Here is a 26,053-nt window from a genome sequence, read left to right on the forward strand (position 1 = left end):
AGCTCAGACTTGTCCACTCTCCACTGATCAGTCCCAGCACCAATCTTGCCTTAGCCTCACAGTGGCTGCCCACACCATGACCTGCCTAACAAAGTCGAGGAAGAGCATCAGCACTTTGTATGACCACAGGTTCTTCCATTCATCAACCAAACAGTGTTGAACACTTAGGAACAACTGAGTGGCAAAAGGGCAGGGACTGAATGCTGACTGATACATTTCTCTTTCACTTCTTGCATATTCTTCTGTGTGTCAATCCCGAGTAAGCTCTCCCTGTAATCTACTTTCTATGTGCTTATTTGCTTTTCTAATATTCAGGCCAACTGTGGTGGAGAGTTCTTGGAAGAAGATGGGAGATTGAGATTCTCTTTGAAGAGCAAATTTCACTCTCCCTGTGACCATTACAAGAAACTTAACTTCTCTGAGCCTCAAGTTCTTTTTTTTTTTTTTTTTTTTTTTGAGACGGAGTCTCGCTCTGTCACCCAAGCTGGAGTGCACTGGCCAGATCTCAGCTCACTGCAAGCTCCGCCTCCCGGGTTCACGCCATTCTCCTGCCTAAGCCTCCTGAGTAGCTGGGACTACAGGCGCCCGCCACCTCGCCTGGCTAGTTTTTTGTATTTTTTAGTAGAGACAGGGTTTCACCGTGTTAGCCAGGATGGTCTCGATCTCCTGACCTTGTGATCCGCCCGCCTCGGCCTCCCAAAGTGCTGGGATTACAGGCTTGAGCCACCGCGCCCGGCCGAGCCTCGAGTTCTTTAACTCCAGGAAAAGAAAGACAAACTCCTGCACTGTGTTCCTGTGTAGGGATAAGATCAGTGAACAGCTTTGTTAAGAGTCATAGGAATGATATTCGACAGTAATAAAAATAATAACATTTATCTCGTTATAACTGTAAAAGACCTGTGGATAACTTCAGTATATTAGTACCTAAGGTTGTGGGGATGGGGGGGCGGGGTTGGGGAAAAGAGAAAAAAACGAATTTCTGAGAAGTAGTGCATATAATACTACTCAGAATTGTAAATGGAAAGGACTTGCACTGATTTTGCAGTGTGTTCTTGCCATTAATCTCTCTGAGTCCCAGGGTTTTCCTAGCGAGGCGGAGACACTACATTAATGAGCCACATGTTTGTAAGACGTACTACAAATTCAGAAGGGTTAAATACATATGGAGAGGTGGGAACAGGGTGTCTCTTTTAGTGAGGAAGTGGGCTGAAACCTTCCTTGATGATAAGTGGGACAAAGTGAACTAATACATGCAAAGAGCCTAGCAAGTGCCTGGCATGGAGAAGACCCTTGAAAACGGTAGCTGTGATGCAGGCACTATAATTATTTGGTTGCAGAAACTGGACTCCACTTATATATGGAGGTGATTATGGGAGCGAAGTAAAAGGGTCACTAGACTCTCATTAGAATCTCTATAATCTAGTCTCAACTTCTGATGATTTGTTTTACTTACAACTTTGGATCACTTAACCTCACCAGAATTAAGTTTTCTCACCTTTAAAATGAAGATAAAACAGCCTACCTACTTCGCAAGAATGCTATGATCAAATGAACTGATGAATGTTTTTGCAGTCATTTGTGCCCTCACACTGTCAAGAAAAGTACTGATCTGGTTTCCATCCTTAGAGCTTAGGTCTGCCTGGTTTAGAATTTTATATGCACAGAATCATGCTGTTTGCATTCTTTATGGCTGGCTTATTTTGCTCAACTAATGTATTGTTGCAGGAATCAGCACTTTGTTACTTTTTATTGTTGAGTAATATTCCAATCTATTAATATTCTAAATTAAATTTACTGTATTGCTAGCCTCTAGAAGTGGAAAATTAGATTTTTAATTTTATGTTATTCTTCTTATGTGCAAAGAACTGAAGCCACAAAGTTTTCTCTAAGGTCTGCTTTAACTGTGAACCACAAGCTTTGATACAGTGTTTTTATCATCATGCATTTCAAACTAATTTCTAATTTCCATTTTGATTTCTTCTTTGACCTATGGGTCAAAATATACTTAGAAGTATGTTGATGAACTTCCAAATATTTGAAGTTTTTCTAGGTAATTTATTATTGATTTCTAATTTAATTTAATTATGGTTAAAAAACAAACAGTATGGTTTTAACTAAGACCTATTCTATGGTGCAGGGTATGGTCTCAGTGAATGTGCTGTGTGGACTTTAAAATAATGTATAATCTGCAGTCGCTGAATGGAGTATTCTATGAACGTAAATTAGGTCAATTTTACTGATAATATTATTTGAATCTTTCATATCCTTTCTGATTTTTTGCCCATTCGTATAATTCCATTTTCTGTACTTTCCATCCTTTTTGGTTTTGTTCACATATATTTTCCTCTACGTGCCTTGCAAACATTACAAGATATTATTTTTTTTAAAAACTATGAACTGACTTTTAAAATGTTTAAGAAAGGGCTGGGCGCGGTGGCTCACGCCTGTAATCCCAGCACTTTGGGAGGCCGAGGCGGGCGGATCACAAGGTCAGGAGATCGAGACCACGGTGAAACCCCATCTCTACTAAAAATACAAAAAATCAGCCGGGCGCGGTGGCGGGCACCTGTAGTCCCAGCTACTCAGGAGGCTGAGGCAGGAGAATGGCCTGAACCCGGGAGGCGGAGCTTGCAGTGAGCCGAGATCACGCCACTGCACTCCAGCCTGGGTGACAGAGCGAGACTCCGTCTCAAAAAAAAAAAAAAAAAATGTTTAAGAAAGAAAGTCTTTTATATTTAACCATGCATTTTTCATTTGATTTTTAAATGGATGTGTAATACTTGTACATAGTTATGTTGTGCATGTGATATTTTGATACATACACAGAATGTGCAATGATCAAGTCAGCGTATTTGGGATATCCATCAGCTCAAGCAATTACCATTTATTTGTATTGGGAATAATTCAAATCACCTTTTCTAGCTGTTTTAAAATATTAATACATTGTTGTTGTCAACTATAGTCACTCTACTGTGGTATTTAACATTAGAACATATTTATTCTATCTAACTACATGTTTGTACCCATTAACCAATCTTTTTTCATCCCAACCTCACATATACCCTTCCTGGCTTTTAGTAACTATCATTCTACTCTACCTCCATGATATCAACTTATATTTAGCTCTCACATGTGAGTGCAAACATGTGAAGTTTGTCTTTCTGTAGCTGGCTTATTTTATCTAACTTAATAACCTCCAGTTCCATCCATGTTGTTGCAAATGACAGGATTTCATTCTTTTTTATGGCTGAATAATGCATAGACTACATTTCCTCTAACTATTCATCTATTGATGGACACGCATTGTTTCTCTATCTTTGCTGTTGTGAGTAGTGCTGTGATAAACATGGGGGTGCAGGTATCCTTTTGATGTACTGATTTCCTTTCCTTTTGATACATTTTCACTAGTGGGATTGAGAGCTCATCATTCTTTCCTGTACACCACAAATTTCACCTGGCATCAATTTCTTCTACTTTCATATTAGCATTTCTTAGCAGCTATATAGCTAATAAATTATTTATTTTGTTCATGGAACTTTAATTTTTCCTTCATATTTGAAAGCTATTTTTTGGGGGGGGTGGGTGTAAAGGTTAGGGGAAAGCTTCCTCTCTTGTTTCTAAAAGTTCACTGAAAATTAACAAATGGAACAAATTAATGGAACAAATTGACAATAGCAGGATACTAGAAAGAAAAGGCCTAGCAGTGTATTTAACATGGATGAGCCCAGGGGAGTTGCTAGAGAATGATAACTCAGTAACTCAATGAGGTCCAGATGCTTCAATACCCTTCTTCACAGGGGAAAGGGAGATGGGAGAAATGTGGTCATTTTGAAGAGCAGTAAACAATTTTCAGGGAAAATGGATGGACCCAATACTCAGACTATTTTTAATAAATAATTCTTTTTAGGCATTGAATAGGATTAGAGATGAAGATCATCTGGGTTCTAGGTGTGGTGTTTAATTTTTAGATTTTTTTTTTTCTCTCTGTAATATGAGTTGTAATCTTCCCTAAATAATTAAATTTCAGGGAGGGGATTGAAGACAATTCTGTTTCTCTTTGGTGGGTTCAGTTTCCAAGTAGATAAAAGTACTTCAGAGAATAGCCTGTGCTTTGGAACAGACAAAGTATTGAGAGATGGAGTGAGGAGGGGAACGTCAGAGAGAATTGAGGCTACTTCTTTAGTTGTATGTCAAAGTGCCATGTTTTGGGGTATCATTTTCTGAGTTCCAGCATTGGATGTACAATGCTAGGTTGATAGTGTTTTACTTTCAGCATTTTGGGATTTCCGTTTTTTTTTTTTTTTTTTTTTCTGATGAGTAGTTTGTTGTCATTCTTATTGTTCACATGTTAAATTCAACAAATGAGATGGCTTTGGATAGGACGATGTCTTTAATACGTCTACCAGGAAGGTCTTTTCTTGCTATTCATCCAGCACATAACTTTCAGCGTTGATAAGTGATTGATTGCCTTTGATCCATGGGTGAGCTTGGGGAGGGGCTGATTGTAGCTTTGTTTAGATTCAATCTGCCTCTACTGTTAAATGCTTTCTAGGTGACTTTAAGCTACCAGCACCAGGAAGTCCCTGGGACCATGCATTGCAAACTTTGAGATCTCAGAACTGTGAGACTTTGGGTCTACTTGACCATGAGCCTCTAAGACTATGAAACTGCAAATGTTGTGGCTCTGGGATAGTAGAACTTTGAGACTGTGAGACTGCAATACTAAGGCTGCCTCTTCTCAGAATGAGAGTCCAGGATTCCTTCTCGTTGGCGCACACCATACATTATTCACGGGATTAACTCCTATAAAGCATTGCCAGGTCATAAAACAAATATTTTTATCTGGAGTATGTGATCAAATTTTAAACATTGTTTTAAGATGTGTGTGTGTGTGTGTGTGTGTGTGTGTGTGTGATATTCAATCTACAAATTACAAATTATTATGCCGAACTCGGAAGGGGCAGTCAGTCATTTGAAGGTGGATAAGTTTCTTTTGCACATTTGGATTCGATAAATAATGCCATAGACCCACGGACTCACCTGCCTGGGGAGGTGGGATGTAGTGAACACAATCAGTAGGGAATTGAGAGTGCTGAATAGAAGGTTCCACAATTAGGCTGTAGAAAAACATGACACACTTTTACTCTGTCCAAAACAGTAAGAAACCACCAGATCCCATCTCTCTTCCTTCCCCAATACATATCAAAGCGGTATGGACACAAGGACATTTTAAAATAACTCACCTCCACAGGGAGGCGTCCTTTCCAGGTGAGCAGGGATGGAGGACAGCTTCAGCCTCATACCTGTGCCACATGCTAATGCTGGGAGCAGGGGATGTGGAAGAGCAATTCTGTCAAATAAAGCCATTCTCCATTTGGATGAAGAGAAAATGTTCAAAGCTTTGACAAACCTGGGAGCTGAAATGTTGAATTTAAATCTCAAGAAATTCCTCACCACTAAGTCATTCTTTTACATGGGAGTTTTGCTGCAGAAGGGGCAGCAAAACAGAAAGGGAGACTCTTCCTTCTTTATAAGACACTTTGTGATACATAATAGTAATTACATCCATTGCCTAACTTCAGAGCTATTAGCTAGTGGGTGTTTTGTGTGTAGTAGAAAAGATTATGCAAGATAACCTAAATCCACAGGTGCTATGAAAATACAATCAAGGTTAAGGTTAAGGTCTTTGAAAATGGATTTCATTAAATAGGCAAAATTATCTGACTTGGTTTTCATGTTGGCTATTTGCGAAAGCAATGGATTTTCTTTTTATTGGTTGACATTGATTGCACACAGCAAATAGGTTTTATATATGAATATTAGAAGCTGAAAAGAAGAAAGTAGATGATTCATAACAAAGAAAGCAAATCGGTATGCTAGCTGACATCCCGTCTTAAAGATGAGGTAATAGATTGAGATGTTGAAAAAGTTCTGGGGAAGGATGGTGGTGATGGTTGTGTAACAATGTGAATATGCTTAATGCCCTGAATTATTTACTTTAAATTGGTTATAATGATAAATTTTTTGTTACCTGTATTTACTCCAATTAAAAAATATATTAGGTGTGAGTCTTTGGATTTCATCTGCAGCAAAAAAAGGTCCCCAATAATTGTTCATCCAAATAAAGGCTTTGAAGTACAATGTTAGTAGACCAGCTAGCTTTTGTGCTGTGTGTACTTTTGCTTAAACTTCACAAGGAAATGTGCAAATGAACAAGATACAAATCTGAGTTGCATTATCTCCGTCCTGTAACAACAATTAAATTGTTGAAGAGTAGGAGGCTGTAGAAATTTCAGACTAATTACTAGCCAATTGGGTGACTTGGAGATTTCTTTCCTTCCCCTTTTCTCTTTCTAGGCTTCTTTTTTTGAAAAAAAAAAAAAATCTGTACAATGGTGATAATGATAATGGAAAGTGCTTAGCATAGCGACTGGCCTCAATTAATGGTGACAATTACTTCAATAAAATCCTTTCCTTCTAAAAGCAGATTGTCAGTTATCTTCCATTCTTCAGTGATTATGAACATTAGGAACATGGGAATTTCATTGTATTGTTAACTTCGTAAAGCTTTTAGGTGTCATGGCTCAGGACTGACTAGAATTGCTTTATTCATAAAATTTTTAAAAGGGTTTTTTTTTTTTTTTTTTTTTTTTTTTGAGATTCTCACTCTGTTGCCCAGGCTGGAGGGCAGTGATATGATCTCGCTCACTGCAACCTTCGCCTCCTGGGTTCAGGTGATTCTCCTGTCTCAGCCTCTCGAGTAGCTGAGAATACAGGCATGTGCCACCATGCCCGGCTAATTTTTTGTATTTTTAGTAGAGACAGGGTTTCACCAGGCTGGCCAGGCTGATCTCAAACTCCTGACCTGATGATCCGTTTGCCTCAGCCTCCTAAAGTGCTGGGATTACAGGCATGAGCCACCGCACCTGGCTTAAAAGGGATTTCTTAAAGAATAATGTTAAGTATTTCTGAAAACAAACAAACAAACAAAAAAAAAAAAAAAAAAACATGATGCAGGATTTTCACCCAACCCATATTTCATTTGAAATATGTGAGAAATTAGGTATGTTCTTAGTATGAGTTTGTGGAGTAGCAAATATGGTTTTCCACTGAAATTCCATGATAACACAGACCTCACTGGCTCTCCTTTCTTCTCTGCAGACCTTTGCAGGAAACATGAATGCTGACAGTGTGGTGCACCACAAGCTACTGCACTCAGTGAAAGCCCGATTTGTTCGCTTTGTGCCCCTGGAATGGAATCCCAGTGGGAAGATTGGCATGAGAGTCGAGGTCTACGGATGTTCCTATAGTAAGTACTCACATGTACCCTTTACCATTGCTGAGTGCGAGTGGCACTGCCTACATAATATCAGTTTATCTACATTGAGACCGACAATCATCTTATTTTAAAGTTGTTTCTAGACTTTCATATGTGTATTTTAAAATGTTCGATTTAACCCCAAAGTAGGCAAAACATTCTACTTAGGGCTGAAGGGACTTAGTTGTGATAGTGTAATAAAGGCTCAATGAAACATTCAAAATTGAGAACTCTTGAGGAATCAAGCAACCATTTGTCCTTTGCAGTTAAACAAAATTAAGTTCAGTTCTTCCCCGGAAGTGGCATAGGTATTATAAAGTCTTCTCTGCCCTGCTTTCCCAGAGCTATGAGAGAAAAGCATTCACTTTCTTGACTTCTTCAAGAAGAAGAGGAGAAAGAACAATAAATGTAATTCACAAAATGCTTTCTCCTTCATCCATTCATCTGTGAACTGTTTGTACTAAATTTGAAATTAGAGATCTATCTTGCACACAAAGCAGATTATAAACATGGGTAAGAACGAGTGATCACTTTAGAATAAGGTTAAAGTTATTCAGGGACGGTTCCTATCCCTATGATTCTTTCCTGCAGGCTTTATACTGAAACCTAAAATTACATAATAATAAATCGTTTTTCTGCCATAAGCAGTGACGTATTCTGCTTATATGCTAAAATCCAGTGACCCCTAATGCATAAACACATTTGATCACTACCACTTTCATCCAAACTAATTCAGTAGATTCCTGTTTTGGGCTGTAGGAGTGCCTAATGAGTGACATGTTTGTACTGTTTTCCATAGTGAGATCAACTGAATGCCTGTATCAGAATCAATAGGAGTGTTGCCTAGAAAATGCATTTCCCTCACCCCATCCCATACATACTGGATTATAATTTCTGAAAATGGAGACCCAAAAAGCTGAATGTTTACAAATTCTCCAAGTAAACTATGGACATAGAGTGTTTGCTAAAAATAAAGCCCTGCACACAGGGAATTTACTGGTAAAATGACTGTATTTATCTTGAACAAACACCTTCAGAAACAATGTAGTTTAGAACAGATGCATCAACAAACCATTAGGCCCAGGAGGAACTGCCTTACACTTCAAACTTTGTGTGATAAAGCATAGAACACCTACAAGGGTATATGTGTCCTATCCTGGGATCTCTGGAGCATCAAGATTCTCTTGTTACCTCCTCTTTGATAACAATTTGTCACTGCTAGGAGGTTATTTTTAAATATAGTATGAAGCTTTTATGCTACAATTAAAAGTTTGTGAATATAATTATACCAGCCATCTATTTTGATCTAAGAATCTTACTACTCTTTAACATGTCCTTATCCTTTTGGTTTTTCTCAGTCCATTCAGTTGTACTTCTTTTTCATGCTCATTGTTCACCCACACTGTCTGCTTACACAGAAAAAGTCACAGCATCAAGTTAAATCACAGGCTGCAGGCTTGAAAGATGTCTTTGAGCAGCATGTTTAGCATCTTCTGGTGATGGACCCCTTTGAGAATCTGACAAGGAACACTCTACTCAGAAAAATAATAACGATAATATGTACCTTTTCTACGGTATAAGAAGGTTCAGAGATCTGCTAAAGCACAGTTCTAAGCCGAGGGAAGAATTCTCGACTTTGTGATAACAGAGTCTACCTCTCTCCATGTAGGCTCCAGGTCTAGTGCGTCCTATGATGGGATAAACTGCCTTCAGGTCAACCTTGCCAGTAACGGGAAGTTAACAACCTTGGGGAGCTGTTGAACACAGAATGTCTTTTTCTATGATGTGCTTCAAGTAGGAACCCTATAATCTTCAATTAGTAGTGCTGATGCTTTGGTACTTTTTTTTTTATTTGGGGGAAATAATTTTAAAGAAAGAATACATTTATCAGTTTGTATCTAAAGCCAATGGGTTAGCATACCTTCCAAAGCCAATTCTCCCTTTCAGCATTATCATATTTTTTATTTGACTGAATTGTTTCCTTTCTTCCTTCCTTTCTTTCTCTCTTTTCTTCCTTCCTTTCTTTTTCTCCTTTCTTTCTTTCCTTCTTTCTTTCTTTCTTTTTCTTTCGTTTGTTCTTTCTTTCTCTCTTTCTCACTCTCTCTCTCGTTCTCTTTCTCTCTTTCTCTCTTTCTCCCTTTCTCCCTTTCTCCCTTTCTCTCTTTCTCTCTTTCTCTCTTTTTCTTTCTCTTTCTTTCATGGAGCCTCGCTCTGTTGCCCAGGCTGGAGTGCAGTGGCATGATCTCAGCTCACTGCAACCTCCACCTCCCAAGTTCAAGCGATTCTCCTGCCTCAGCCTCCTCAGTAGCTGGGATTGCAGGCATGCACCACCATGTCTGGCTAATTTTTGTATCTTTAGGAGAGACGGAGTTTCACCACTTTGGCCAGGCTGGTCTCGAACTCCTGACCTCGTGATACACCCAGCTTGGTCTCCCAAAGTGCTAGAATTACAGGGGTGAGCCACCGCACCCAAGTTTGACGTGATTGTTTCTATAAACATAAAATCTTATTGTAAGCACCACCAAACAAAACAACAAAAACCCATGACCCCCTTTAGCAACTACCTCTCCTTTTCCTCCTCTCTCCTCTCAGCTTCTCTTTAGTTGCTCTCCCGACCTGCTCAGCCCCCTTCACACTGCAACTGATTCCAATCAATATTGAGACATTTGGTGGGCAGTTTAACATGTCGACTTGGCCTAGTTATAGTTCCCTGTTATCCAACCAAACACTAACATAGTTACTGCTGTGATATGCTTGGTGTCTACAATCATTTGACTTTAAGTAAAGGAGATTATCCTAGGTAATCTGAATGGGCCTAATTCAATCAGTTGAAATGCTTCAAGAGCAGAACAGAAATTTCCCTGAGAGAGATGAAAATTCACCTGTGGACTGCAGTTTCAGATCCTTCCTGAGAGTTTCTAGCTTCCCATTCCTGAGGGCCCGCCATATGTATTTCAGGAGCGTTTAACCAGACCCACAGTTGTATAAGCGAATTCCTTGCAATTAGTCTCTTAATATATATAAGTATCCTACTAGTTCTATTTCTCTAGGGAAACTCTAAATAATACAGAATGCTCTAGAGAAACTATTCTTCTGAAGATCACCAGTGATTTCCAAGAAGCCCAATTCAGTGGACACTTAATGTTTCTTAATTCACTCAAGCTCTCAGCAGTATTTGATTAAAAAAGCTATGTCCATATTTTTAAAACCTCGCTTTCCCTCCTATCTCACTTGCTAATTGGCTATCTTAGTTCTTCTACTACTTTTCCATCTACACTCCATGCTTTGCTGAATTGATAGAGTTTTGTAAATTCAAACACGTCTATGTGCTGGTCACCCCACATCTGTATCTCATGACTTGACCTCAGAGATGATGTACACAGCAGCCTACTTGATATTTCCACTTAAAGTATAGTAGATATATCAAATAGAATATAGCAGAATGGAACCCTTGATTAGTGGCGCCCTCAGCAACCTGCTCTTCCGTAACACTCCTCCTCATCTCAGTAAATGGGAACACTCTCCATCAACTTGCCTATGCGAAACTCTGGGAAGGAGCCTTGGTTCTTCCTTCTCTATTACTTCAAGTCTTATGCAACTTATCTACAGCTAACAGTAACTCTATCAGTTACTTCTTACGAAATGCATCCTAAATCCATGTACTTCTCCCACCTTTGTGAGTAGAAGCCTCTGTCGGTTCTTACCTGGAGTTGTTAAGTAGCCTCCTGTCTGGAGTTCCTGCTTCCACACCACAATCTCCCCAAAACCATTTTTGACACAGTCAACAAAATGTTCTTTATAAAGAAGGAATAAAACCATAGCATTCCCCTTCTTGATTCACGTGAAATAAAATTGAGATTTCTTACTGGCAAGTAAAAGTCCTTGTTGAACGATTGTTCCCAGAATCTACAGGGTTGACTCCTTCTACCAATGTGATTCTTAATTTTAATGTCGCCTCTTCAGAGAAGTCCCCCCTGACTGTTCCTCTAGTTACCTGTCTTCCTTCTTGTGCACCCACCATTAGCCCATTATTATATGCCCATGGATATGTGATGTGCTGTCATTTACTTTGTGTTGTTCACCACAAAACAGAATTTCACTGGCTGGGTTTGCTTACTTCTTTCTTGTTTGCCTACTCTAGTATCTGCACAGGAAAATGTACCATGAGATCAGGCACCTTGTCTACTAACAGCCAGCACTTAACTGGCACAAAAAGACAGTCAGTAAGTATTTGTTGAATGGGTATATAGATCTATCAGTCCAGCCTCATTCTCTCACCTTAGGCAACCAGGTTCTTCCGGAATTACTTGGTTTTAATAAACCTGTTGTAGTTTCTAAGAAACTACTTTTGTTTCTATGGGCTTAGTAATTTTTTCAAAAGTTTAGTTGTGTATGTTGCTAAAGATTGGTAGAATTTTTACAGCTCTATAGTTTCTTCAGACTTAACCCTTTACAGTTTGGAAAAATTAACATATTTCTTCCACTAATTTATTCATTCAGTTGATACCTTTTTTTAGCCTTTAAGATACCAGACATCTTGCAATGCTGTAGGAACATCAGAAAAAACAAGACCTTTTTCTGGACTCTATCAGTCTTGTATTTGTACTTGGAAGCACTTTTCTTGTGATTACATGTCATCAGTTAACTGTGTGATTGTCTAACATCTGCTTCCCCTGACTCGACAAGACCGCTTTCCACAATGCCCTGGATTGTCGACATTGTCAAATGTTGGAACCTGAAATTCTATTAGAGAGAATACATCCTAATGAAACTTCTAATACTCAGATGATTTTTTTATTCACAAAATCAAAGTTAGCCACCTACGATTCCTGAGCATAGGCAACTCCAGGTACAAAGTTTAGCTGTTGACCGGGCCAAGAGCTTCTGGGCTAGCATGCTTCCAATCCTCTATCCCTTCCCTGTGTTCTCAGACCTAGTTCTGTGTAAGAATCACCTTGGGACATACATGCTTTTAACAAAGCTTCTCTAACTGTGCTTCAATTAGATCATGATCTCCGGGCAGGGTCTCCAGTGCTTATATAAGCATTTTGTTGCTGTTGGTTCTAGGCAAGCGTAGTGAGGAACCAGAATTTAAAGTTGTTATCTCAAACATCACTTCATTCTTAGTCTGCACTGTCATTTCCATGTCTGTGATTGCTAATCCTAAGGATTTTAAATGAAATCTGAAAACTTGAGAAGTCAGTATAATGTTAAATATATGGGCTCTGAATTCAAACCACCAGACCTAGAAACTTGACTTCATCACCAACTAGTTGGATAATCTTGGGCAATCTTGGGTCTTCTGTGGACACCAGCTTCCTTTTCTATGAAAATAAACGTAATAATAATAATAGTGTTGCTTCACGCATGTAATTGTGTGAAATAGTGCTTTGCATAACGTAAGCACCCAAAAAGTGTTAGTTATGAGCATCGTTGCCTTCGTCAGATATTTAGGCTGCTCACCAAACTTCTCTATGTTTCTTTTTCCCATTATTATTCAGGACCACATCTCATCTGTATCTCCAAGGAAGGTCAGCTTTTTTACCTACCTGAGCTGCCTATGCTCAGGAATCGTAGGTAAAAAAGCTGGATTTCAGCACCTTCGTCAGGCCATCTGGGGTCTAGGCTACCTGAAGTTCTGTCTGGGGGCTTCCATTTGAATTTCTTTAAATATGGGAAGCTAATTAACTTTAAAAAGCATTATAAATTCTGATAAAGTATAATGATCTGTCAGGCTTCCCAGTCTCATTACGAATTACAAACATCACTTTATACTTCAGGTCGCCTCCATTCCACACAAGACCTTGCTCCTATTCAGTTAATTGCTGGCAAGTGGTATCATCCAAAATCCATCACCCTCAGAACTGAAGTTGTATTCTCCTTCCCCAGGTATATAATCTTGTCATTCCAGCTTCAGCTGCCCTCTTTGTTGCTGTTCTCATCACCTAGGGTCATTTGTCATACACGGTACAGGCCACAGAGTTGTAAATCTCATCTCTGGCATGCTTAGGCCCATACAGCCCTATCACAGGGAACTTCAGAAGGCACTGTTTACAGCTGTGTCAGCGCTCGAAGTGGGAAGGGACAGGATGGCAGCAGTCAGACCTGGGGCATTGGCAGTCCAATATGAACTTTGATTCCCACTTTGTAAATCATAGCATTTGTAAGAGTTGGAAAAGTCTCCAAGATGCCAGATTCATTGCAGTTCCCTCATTAGATTTAAATGAAATGTCCTACCTTTCTTTCTCTTAGTTCCTATAGGAATGGCTGAAAAATCTCTTCTGTGAAGAGACAAATGTACACACGTACATGGAATAACAACACTTAAATAAAAGACCCTGTGATCTTCCATCTTAAATCAATGACTTCTTTATAAACTTTTCTGACTGGTTGAGGATCTGAAGGCTCCTTCAATAGTCAACAAACATTACCCAGTAGGCTCCCTCTACTAGGCTTCAGAGATACAAAAATAAATAAGGCAATCCTTGCCCTTTAGGAACTCACAGATTTTCAGAAGCTACAAAAGGTAGATAAACAAATGCTCATAAATATGGAGGTTTAGGAAACCAAGTCTTTGGTAAGGCTTGCAAAGGAGAAAAAAAATACACAGCTAACACGGTTTCCTGATGAATTAATGCCCTGCTTCTCAGTGTGTGATTTGACTGACGATATTGCTGTGATTCCTGTGACCCATATGGTAATGGCGGTGATTTAAAAGGAAACCTTAAAAGGGAAAAATGACCTAGTAGTTGGATCAACCACTTTGTGCAGCAGTAGGTTTCCACAAAAGTTCCAAAGCCTTGCCTCCTACAATTTGTTTTGCATTTACTCCCTGTTGAGGTGGTCACTGGAGTGATTGACCATGACTCCCCTCTGCCTCCTGGCACTAAATGGCTTAGTCTGTGCCCAGGTAGAATCATTAAAGACTGTTCACCTTCCCTTAAACATAAAATCATCCTAAATCTTTTTATAAAAAAACAGGTCCACTACTGCAAGGGAGAAAAATAATTGTCTCTAATTGTGACATTGCTATTTAAATGACTCTCATTGTATGAACATCCTTTTAGTGGGCAATTGTGTCAACACTGTAGCTTAAGACCACTGATGACGGTAGAAGTCAGGAAGCAGCTTGTCATTGCAGGATGCTGCTACCACAACACGGGTTGATCATTCCTTTCCTTCTGTGAGCTTGTGACTAAGATTTCTGAAACCTCATCCCCGTAGTGAAACATTTTGCTAACCTGTCTACACCTTAGTGATCACTATCTTCTCACTGCCCACCACGCACCTCTTACTTGGGTGACCATATGGCCCAACTTGCTCCTTAGTTCTATTCCATGCTTGTCACCCCATTTCATTATTTATAGCTCCCCTTTTCAATCCCACAAGTCCTCATTAGGGTAATAAGTTGTAGGGACCACCATAATGCTTCCTTGTACCACATCTTAGAGTAGCGCAGTGATGCATTTGCTATGTCGCTTTTAGGGTGTTTGAGTTGCTGGGTGGCATGGCTCGTGTCTTTGTTATCTTTGCATCTCAGAGCTCAGGACAGTGACCAGAAGGAATACAGAATATGCTTAATACCTGCCAATGAATTTAGGAGTAACAAATAAAATGAGATCTACTATGGGAGTTCCCTAAAATGAATACATTATTTTTGTGTAATCTTTGTCGTTATTCAACAGTCCAGTTGAACCACAAATTTTAAGTGCACCCGGAAAGATACCCACACATCTGAAATATCTAAAAACAAAACAAAAAACCTAAGCATTATGAGAAGGCGAGTCTCACTGTCAGATCTAGCATGTATCTCTGCTGAGGTTATGACTGGAATTCAGAGTTTTGATTTTTTTGTGCACTGTGATTGTTTTCATGTTCTCTTCTTGAAACTCATCCTGTTTTCCATGTGCTATCATGCATAGGAATGTCAGAAATTTTGAAAGAAAAGCTGCGTTAGGAGTTGTCACAGTTAGCTTTGGAAACTTTCATCGTTTTCATAGTTCATCTGAGGTGATCAGAGTTACTGATAAGGCCTGGCAAAGACACAGAATTGGTGGAGGAATCTGTGCACATTTGAGCTGACTGTGGAAACCTTGGTGGTTTGTGGATTGCTGGCCAAAGCCCTCAAGTCTTCAGTGCAAGAGTATGGTCTGAATAATCATCATTTTTCTTATGTAACGTATCATGACATAAGCTTCAAAATGTAATTGTATTGAAAATCATGTTTACTGTGAACAACCGAAGATGCCAAGTGGGACTGATTGTCAGGGTGAATCCGTAGCTTCTCCTGTCAATGTTGAGCTTCGGCTTTCTGGCCCATGAGGAAGCTGGCTCCTTGTCCCTGGCCCACACAGGAGCCCAGCTGGCCCACTTGGGGATTCAAGCTTGGAATCTGTTATTCAGTGAAGCCCTTTTTTTAGCTGGTTTGTTGACAAGCTACCAACATCCATCAAATGTGCCAGCATATGCCTCCGGAACTCTGTCTTTCTCAGAAAGCAAGCTGTGACAGCCAGGTCAGCAATTATGGGCCTGGTGGGAAGTCGGCCAGTGCTGGCATTCTCAGTACTCCAGGATGGGGGAGCGCACGCTGGCTCTGTCTTGACCCAAAAGGAGAGGCTGTGCACTGTAGGGCCTGCCTTCATTCTAAGGACTCTGGAGCATGAGCGGCCTATCCTTCATACTCTAGAGAAGCCTGCCAATGTATCTTCATCTTAACAAACCACACATTGAATTGAATTGAATTGAGTTTGTAATAATGGGATCTTAAAAATCGATTTTGAAAAAAGGGGAAGCAATTGTCCACTCCAGGAAGTAAGTATCTAACAGCTGTGTTCTGGGGCACTGGCATGGTAGATAAAATAGAGAACTCTGAGGAACAGATATCAGGTATTAATGTGAAGGAAAAAATTCCACAAGGACCACATTAGGTTTTTACTAGCTTGGCAAGGCACAGCAAAATTGGGTAATTGGGGTAGGTAGTCAGGATTAGAATGCAGGCTGACCATGCAAGTAATCTGATGCATTTTCTAAAACACAAAGAGGTCTTTCTAAAAACCCAAAGCAATCATGCATTTTCCCTACTCTATATGCTTTTGTAGTTATTTCTCCATTGATATCAGGGTCACATTGAAACTCATATTATTTTATTTTACTTTATTATTTTGTTTTTGGAGACAGAGTCTCCCTCTGTCGCCCAGGCCGGAGTGCAGTGATACAATCTTGGCTCACTCCAACCTCCGCCTCCCGGGTTCCAGCAATTCTCCTGCCTCAGCCTCTGGAGTAGCTGGGACTACAGGTGCCCACAACCATGCTAATTTTTGTATTTTTAGTAGAGACGGGGTTTCACAGTGCTGGCTAGGCTGGTTTCAAACTCCTGACCTCAGGTGATCTGCCCACCTTGGCCTCCCAACATGTTGAGATTACAGGCATGAGCCACCGTGCCCGGCCAAACCCGTAGTATTTTATTTTTAATTTGCCCCTCCACCATGAGACTCCCGACTCTAGTTGTGACCTGTTGACTCCCCACTGCCCTTGGCACCCTACAGTTGAGCACAGAGCTCCTCAAACCTCATCAAGAGCAGCTGCCACCCAGAGGGCTCCTTAACACACCACTTGCTGGTTCCGACACACAGGTTTTCATTCCTTAGGTCTGCAGTGAGGTCCTACATTCAGTATGTCTAAAAACCTCCTTGGTGACCTCAGCACTGCTGGTCCGCAGGGCGTGCTTCCCTTCAGCAAGTCTGACTCCTGATAGATCCTAGATGGGACCCTGCATTTTCTCTCTCTCCTCCTTGCCTTGAACTTGCAACCCCTTCCTTCTGGTGGGACTGCCCTTCCCGCTCCCACTCCCTCTTTCTATTCTCCTATTCCCACTCCACCCCTCCACCTCACCAGCCTGACTGCCCCTTATGCCTCAGGACTCTGGAGAAACATTGACCCTGCCTGGACACCCTCCTGACCCTCTGCCCCTCCCTGGAGAGAGTCCAGTGCTCCCTCAGCACACAGTGCTCACCTCCTTCCATTGGATGTAGATGCAGATCCCTCCTTCTATTCTCCTATTCCCACTCCACTCCCCCACCTCACCAGCCTGACTGCCCCTTATGCCTCAGGACTCTGGAGAAACATTGACCCTGACTGGACACCCTCCTGACCCTCTGCTCCTCCCTGGAGAGAGTCCAGTGCTCCCTCAGCACACAGTGCTCACCTCCTTCCATTGGATGTAGATGCAGAATTGTGTGCTTGCTCTCTCCAGCTTAGCCCTTGAGAGCCAGGACCTCTGTAGAGCTTGAATACAAGAATGCATGAGTGAAGGAAAACCACAAAAATAAAAAAGGAAAGAGGGTTTGAGCTTCGCGAAGATGGTGGGGATAGAGAAGGCATTGTACCTCCACCATAACGAAGCCTCCCAGGTGTCCACGTGGTTTCCCTGCCCTCCCAGAAAGGGAGCAAGTGAAGGAGCAAGTGCAGAAGTGCAGGGACCCCAGGGAAATTCAGAGCAACATTTAAGGAAAAGAAAACTTCTTATTTAACATCATCCTTCCCTTCTTTAAATCAGTGATCAGTTTTTTTTTTTGTTTGTTTTTGTTTTTTTTTTTTTTTTTTTTGGCTTCAGTGTCAAACAACTCCTTTCCTGGTGTGTGCCGTTGAGTGAGGCACACGTTTTTGAGCTTTGGTGTGCCCACTTTACAAATGGGGAAAAATATGCACCTTTCAGGGCCACTAAGGACATTAAATTAGGTAATGTGTGCTAATTAGTTCCCTTTCCCCTGGGGAATGGATTCAGAGAAAGAAAGCTCCACAAGTGTGTTAGAGAAGTTGTGATAGAGAATATGGGAGATATATTCAGTTTTATGTTTTTGGTATGTTTAAAACTAGATATGAAGTGATCACCTATTTCCCATCTGCTAGAAAAAGCCCATGTCTACCCTTTTTATTCCTTTCAACACACTTCTTTGTTTCCTTTTAAAAGAGAATCTGCCAAGATGCTTGCACAACACAAATAAAGATTTTGATTTCTATCACCAGACCCCATGCAGCAAATTAAGTTCCAAAGAGATATCCAGAAAAAGTGGTTATGATACTACCTCATGAGGAAAAAGCAGCTTATAATAGTTTATCTTTTATTAACAGCAACCTTATAACCATGTGGGTCTTTATTATTATCATTTTAAATCTGCTTTCCAAGCGAAGTTGGGAGTGTTGAGTATTCCTAATGTCTAGGAAGGGGTAGGAAGTATTCAGTTGGGGAAACCTTTGATCCTTCTTTGAAAGTTTTAAAAACCTGTTTCTGTATCTGGGAAATGACTGGAGCCTGTTGTGTGCAATGTAATTAATATTGCGGAGGTGCAGAGTGTTTGGCTGAAATCTCTGAGAACAGCAAAGTCTGGCCCTTATCAGGTACTGGTGGTGGTCAGAGGAAAGCTCCCACACTCCCACCAGGCTAATTCTGTTCTCACTAAAGGCCATGCATCCTCTCTGCACCAATAAGCATGTGTGAGTCACACGTGGATCACAGCTCCAGTGGCTGAGCACAGCCTGCAGAAGAAACTAACTCTCCCAGTGTGCATGGTCAGCTGGCTCTGAATGGTGAAATAGATGATGTGGCAGGAACTCAGGGGACAGTTGGGCAGCATCACACTTGGGCATAGGCACCTTGATGGGTCACAGCTCATTTCACAAGTGGTTCTGAATGGCATACCTTTCTGGGTCCAGTGTGAGGCTCTGAATTAATGTGGCAAACAGTGTACATCTGGCCCTTGTCCTCATGGCATGCACTGATGTGTTGGACAACTGGACTATAAACCACTGAGAAAACAGATGAGCATCTAATCCATTTGCGAGGTGCATTACGAAGAGAATGGCAAGGTGCTTAGAGGGAGACTAACAGGGTTGGAGGACCCCTTAGAAAAAGGACCAGGTGGGAACTGACTGATGAGCTGAGCATCATGGTCCGAGTGGGTAGCACTGGGGAAAAAGCTCAGGGGACTCAGCATGGCTGGGTCAGACAGGGTATGTTTGAATCCTGGTCCTGGCATTTGCACATTATATACCTCTTCATCTCTTTGTGCCGTGTTTTTCTTATTTGTAAAGTGGGAAGAATAATAGTATTATCCTCAAAGTTTAATTGGTGTTATTACATGAGTTCATGCGCAAAAAATACTTGGAGAATTTCAGGGCTTGTGATGTGGGCTCCACACACATTATCCCAGCCCCACACATACATGCATATGCACATACACTAAAATCACAGCATGCCTGGAGCAGTGTGAGGGTTGAAGAAAGGAACAGAGGATGAGGTGGGAGAGGTGAACAGAGCAGGATCATGTGCAGTCCTGGAGACTGGAATTAATTCTCAGGGCAAAGGAAGTTCACTGAAGTACTTTAGCAATGGTGAAGTGTGTGTTTCTCATGCTTTTTAAAGATAAAAAAATGTGTCAGGTGAAGATAGCAAAAGTGGAATCCAGGAGGCAGTTCTGAAACTATTCATAGAAAATGAAAAGCAGGCAATGATGATGAGGGCGTGAATTCACGCCTACTCAGTGTGATGTGAAGGCTACCGAATCCCAAACCCAAACAGAATTTTTCACACCAAGTTCTTGATAACATCTTTATGCCATGCTTGAAAATCTTCACTACCGAGTACTTTCTTTTATTGAACGCCTTTGTATTTTCAGGTCTGAGCTTGTGCAATTTTCACAATGATTCTGAAGGTAGGTTGCTATAAGCCCCATCACACAGATAGGACGAGGCTCAGAGAAATCCACAAAGTTGCTTCAACCAACCCCGCCCCCAAAGGAACAAAACCAGAATTGAAACCCAGCTCTGTTAGACTTGTTCTACTGATTGGCTTCGTTTTCTCTAGGTCTTATGACAACATGAAGATGTGTTTTCTTAGAGATAACCTATGTCCCTTTGCCATCATTTGTATCCTTAGTTAAGTCACTAGACTAGCCAGACATTGGAGGGAATGAAATGTAGATCGTAGTAACGATGATGAATGGGGAGGGAGGTGAGTAAGTGAGTGGACTGGAAAAAGGAAACATTTGGAATTCAGCACTTGACCCAAGAACTCAGGCCTCCATGAGGGGTCCTGGCGGCCAAGTACACTGGAATATGACATTATAAAATGAAGAGGGATGGGGGAAATAGCAGAAACATAATGAATATTTATATTTCCATAAATTTATCCATAACCGTTGTTTGGACAAAAAAGTGTCAAAGGTGTGTATATATATGTATGTATATACACACATCTTTATGTATATTTATATAAATATATTTATATAAATATGTAAATATATTTATATAAATATATAATTTATTTATATAAATATTAATCCAAATTCTCTCACTGCATTCTTACAATCAGTTGTAAGTGTAAATGAATACATTGTTATGCACCATTTTACAAGGATGGAAAGCGAGCCCCATAGTTTTGACATAAACTTACCCCCAGTCAGACACTTGGTGAGTAGCAGAGCTGCTGTATAGAGGGCTCCTCTCCTTAGTTTAATGTCTTTACCAGGGAACCAAAGGCAAATTTCCTCCATGTGGTTTTACTTCACCACACACGGCACCCCACCTGCCATGTTCAGACTCTGTGCTCAGTGCTGGTGCTGGCTGGAAGATAGAGTGGTACGAGTGAGTGGACATGATATATACAGTTTGTGGACTGTGATTCTCACATGGCATGTGATAACAAAAATAGAGGGGTGTGCCCAGTGCTAGAGAAACCCAGAGTTCAGATGCGATATCCTTCTATGGGAGTGGGACAAATGCATCCATGAATAATGATGGGATTGAGTTACTGCTTCAAAGACACACCACGTGCTGTATGTCTCAGCCTGCAAGAAATGCCACACTGGGAGCTAGAGATCTTTCTGCCCCTTCTCCATCACGCTATCCTCCTGCAGTACTGAGATGCACCAAACATTCTTATGCCTCTGTTCCCCCTCCTGGAGACACTGGGTCCCTCTTTTCCCTGGGGTAACTCCTACATATTGTTAAAGGCCAATATACCACTCACTTCCTCTAAGAAACCCTGTCTGAATCTACCCCCTTTGAACTGAGTCAGTTCAGTGAGCATTATTGTGAGCATTAATCTCTGCATTTGCCTTTAGAACCTCTGTGGAACACTATGTGGTCCTTCTACTCACTGCTGGGCACTAGAGGGCCTACCTAGGACCCAATTCCTCCTCCACAATCTGGTGCAGTGGCAGAGTAGAAGCAATCAGAAGAGAGTATTAATACTGCGTCCATAGTGACGCACGCGCTGTGCACTATTGCGTACGTAGTGACGCACGCGCTGTGCACTATTGCGTACGTAGTGACGCACGCGCTGTGCACACGGGAATTTCAACTAGAGTATGAGAAGCCAAAACATGACACAAGAAGAAGCTTGGGGCTACTTTGGCATCCTTGGGCAGTAAATATCTGAATCAAAATTGAAAAAGCATCATTTGGGGTAAGAAGGTCGGGTGCCAACCAATAGAGTAGCCTCGATAGGAACTAAAGGATTCCCGTTATTTCAATTACTACTAATACCTCTCCTATCTATTATTGATTTAACACAAATAATGTGCCATGCACAATGAGTTCACGTGGATGTGTCATCACTTTGTAAGTCTTAGCACATTTACTTCTCAAAGCAGTTTTCTCTAATGGATATAATTGTCTTCATCTTATAAATAATACAATCACCTTAGACCAAGGTGACCCAGCTAACAAACTATGGTCATCACAGTTGAGAATCCATTATCTTATCTGTATCACAGACCTCACTACTCCATGAGTGGTGGCAACTGTTGGTCTGTGGCCCCACTTTGGTCTGGGTGGAATCCTAGCTGAGATAACAGGCATAAATGCATTGATGAGGTAGTGAGGGGAGGTGCCGAGAAAGGTGGACATTTGTGAAAGTCTCTTGGACAGTTTCTTTTTAAAGTCTAGGTTTCCATCAGCAACCTTTTGGTTGGGACCACTTCATTCCATATAAATAAATTGTGAAATTGGGTTTTAAAACTAATTACAGAAAAGTATTATTTCATTTTCCTTTTCATTTCAGAACCTCAGATTCACAAAGAATGTTTCTAGATCCTTGGTGAAAAAAACATTATCTTTCTTTATGCTCAGGCTGAGGATTTTAATTGCATGATGGATAACAGAAAAATTGAGTTTTCTTGGGTACTCAATTTTAAATAGAAAATCCCACCCCCTCCACATAATCACCACAATCCCACCCACAGAACATGGTATATAATGAATCAGTTTCAATGTATAATTAAACAGTCTTACATTTTTTTCTACAATAAAAGCTCATTATAGAAGTTTTTGTAATTAAAAAATAGAAAAAAAAAACCATGAAAATAACCTAGAACAACACATTCCAAATAGAATCTCTGTTAGATTTTTGACATAATTTGTCAGGTATGTTTGCACATACCTGTTACATAAGTTTATCTAAATCATGGTTACTTGACCGTCCCCCCCCCCCTTTTTTTTTTTTTTTTTGCTTTGACAATAATGAATTGAATGTTATGAAAACACTAAAATGATAAATATCACCAGCACAGATAAGGCAGTTACGGCAGGAATGTAGTACATTTACCCTCTTGGTTCAAATATGAGTCTTCTTTTGCTGAGTATTTTTTTTTTTTCCACTGAACCCCGTAAAAGCCTCAGAATCCTCCTCAACACAGCCTTCTAGGGAGACAGTACTATGTGGAGTTGGCTTCATAATTATATCTATTTTTCATCTCTAATGTTGTGTCTGAGATGAGAAGATCAAGTGGTTCTGACTGTCAGGAAGACAAATCATGAGAGATTATTCTAAGCCATCTGACATAGTAAGCCAGACATAGGTACCTGCGGTATTCTCACCCTGTCCCCTCCAGCAAAAGCTGACATACCACTAATGAGAGTTTTTACTTCTAAACTGATGATCAGTTCACTTTGACTCAGTGTGTGGTGACTGCTTGTAAATGAATAATTCCCTTGAGTCTAATTAGGTTGGTTCTAGTCTACATGTTTCCTGTTGAGACTAGACCTGGAAGATCTCAAGAACATTTCTGTGAACTGGACACAAACTAATATGGGAAACAGGAACAGCAGTCCTGAGGATATGCACTGATTTTTCTCTCCCGCTCCTTCTTTGTTCCCAGAATCAGACGTTGCTGACTTTGATGGCCGAAGCTCACTTCTGTACAGGTTCAATCAGAAGTTGATGAGTACTCTCAAAGATGTGATCTCCCTGAAATTCAAGAGCATGCAAGGAGATGGGGTCCTGTTCCATGGAGAAGGTCAGCGTGGAGACCACATCACCTTGGAACTCCAGAAAGGGAGGCTCTCCCTGCACCTCAACTTGGGTAGGCTCAGACTTCCCCTTCCAATGCCAAGGGATAGAGAGCCCCTTTACTCCACAGGTCACAGTGTCTGACACTTGCAGTGTATCTGGTGGAATTCACTGGAGCACAATCTAAGTAATATTCGTGGGGATATAAATGTTTAAGGCATGTATAGCATTCTTTGACACAATATAACATTGATATGTAGGGAGAGTTGCAAACTCATCGTTATGTATTTATTGACCTAACTACGTATTTATCCATTTAATTCTCTTAGTAACTCAAACTCTAAACAATCTTTCACAAGTTTAAGTATACACACGTTTTATAAGGAGGCTTGCTCAGAATTTATTCTGTTAGGTACATTTAAGAAAGTTAAGTTTCAGAGGAAAAATGAAGGAGAAGCATTTTGGTTGCTCTGGGTTATTTTGTGTTGGGGAAGAGGGGACCATAAGTGTGAGGCAAAAAAATCTAAGTTTCTAGGCATTCCCATGTCTTTGTAAGGGAAACTATTTTATTTAGGTGCCCTTGCTGTACCAGGGTAAGTCCTAGACTCACCAGATTCCATTAAACTTAGTACAGAATGCCCTCCTGCCTCCACACAGTTAGGACACAGCCTCCCACTGTGGGCTGCCATCCATCAGGACCTGTTGCACTACAGGCAGGTCGCATTCATTGTGACCAATTTCTTATCCCAGAGAAAGAGAAGAGAGGCCCAGCCTCCTGTACATGATCAAAGGCATTTCTGAAGGAAGGATAAGTTGAGTGCAAAAGGCAGGAGCACAGTTCCCAAGGACGCAAACAAAAAAACAAAAACAAAACAAAGCAAAACAAAACAAAACAAAAACGCTCTTCTATAGGAAAAAGAAAGAAAGGAAAAAAGAGACAAGCTGAAAAAAAAGTAAATGACTGTTTTTCGTAAGAATGACTCCCTGCGAGGCCGGGCGCGGTGGCTCAAGCCTGTAATCCCAGCACTTTGGGAGGCCGAGACGGGCGGATCACGAGGTCAGGAGATCAAGATCATTCTGGCTAACACGGTGAAACCCCGTCTCTACTAAAAAAAATACAAAAAACTAGCCGGGTGAGGTGGCGGGCACCTGTAGTTCCAGCTACTTGGGAGGCTGAGGCAGGAGAATGGCCTAAAACCCGGGAGGCGGAGCTTGCAGTGAGCTGAGATCCGGCCACTGCACTCCAGCCTGGGCAACAGAGCGAGACTCCTTCTCAAAAAAAAAAAAAAAAAAAAGAATGACTCCCTGCTTCCCATCTGATATTTCCTAATATTAAAGGGAGAGGAAAATAGTTATCTTTTTGTCTTTACTATAAAATAGTAAAGAAGGAAAGAAATTGCAAAATGTAATTTGTAACATCAAGTTGCATGGAAGATTGACCAAAAAAAGTTGCATGGAAAATTGACAAAAATGTTAAATAAATTTTAGCAATTAGCTGGAGAGACATAAGAATGAATATTAGTGCCCCCAAACCAAACAATATAATTTTGAGGCATTTCTGAGGGTCTTCTTGGGGCCCCATGGTGACTGTAGGCAGGGATTGCAGAAGGAATCTCTAGATTTCAAGTTAACTCAAAATTGACACCTAATATGTTAGATTAAGTACACACCAGAATACCTTTAAAAGTAGAATCTCACCTAGAAGAGAGTGGTAAAAAATTTTGCTGGTAACCTCATTGGTTGTAATTACCATAACTAAAGAAGCAAGCATCAGAACTTTCTGAATGCTCGGTGTCCAAAAACTACACAAACATGCATCAATCTATTAACTGGTTTTCAGTTTTCCAGAAAGGAGATCAGATGAATGAAGCTGAGCCTCCCAGTTACAAGTGGCTCACACAGCATTTTGAGTTGTGGGTAAAGTTGTTATTACTTATCAATAGTAAAGCAGGTGTCTTCTACTGGTAACATTAAGAAATCTTTCAGTTACTACTGTTTAGATTCCCAATTCACGTGTGGCATTTCACATCCAAAACTCTGCTCCCGCATACAAAATCTAACGTTGTAAACGAGATTCATTCATGGTGTGAATGGTAGAAAAAGCATAGGTATGGTCATGTAACACGTTTTGTTTTGATTACAGATGTGCCATCAAATTATGTTATGTTATTTTACTTTATGTATTATGTGATTTATTATGGTGAATGTCTTCTGAGCCTCAGTTTCCTTATTTCTAATCTGGGGCTAATGACTTGTCTTGCGGAGTATGGACATGAAAACCAAGAACACTATAAATACATTTTCTGTAGCAATGAGTAAACATGGACAAATGCCAAAAATAGAAGCTCAGTGTTGCTCATTTTTTCCAACAATATCTGAATGCCTCACCCTGAACTATGCTGGCTTTTCTGAACATAAATGGAATATTAAGATGAATAGCACTGACT

At 40.6% G+C, this 26,053-nt stretch overlaps 1 protein-coding gene across 2 annotated transcripts in view; it reads left to right on the forward strand.

Annotated features, from left to right (window-relative positions):
* The window catches only part of CNTNAP5 (contactin associated protein like 5), an 886,717-nt gene that overhangs the window by 367,862 nt on the left and 492,802 nt on the right, over positions 1-26,053 (forward strand). For both annotated transcript variants that reach the window (XM_010356733.2, XM_030916676.1), the window contains exons 4-5: positions 7,162-7,309; positions 23,476-23,679. In XM_010356733.2, coding sequence (XP_010355035.1) covers positions 7,162-7,309; positions 23,476-23,679 — 352 coding nt within the window. The remainder of the gene's footprint in view (positions 1-7,161; positions 7,310-23,475; positions 23,680-26,053) is intronic.

The sequence above is a fragment of the Rhinopithecus roxellana genome, chromosome 14 (assembly GCF_007565055.1).
Source record: "Rhinopithecus roxellana isolate Shanxi Qingling chromosome 14, ASM756505v1, whole genome shotgun sequence".
Lineage (NCBI taxonomy): Eukaryota > Metazoa > Chordata > Mammalia > Primates > Cercopithecidae > Rhinopithecus > Rhinopithecus roxellana.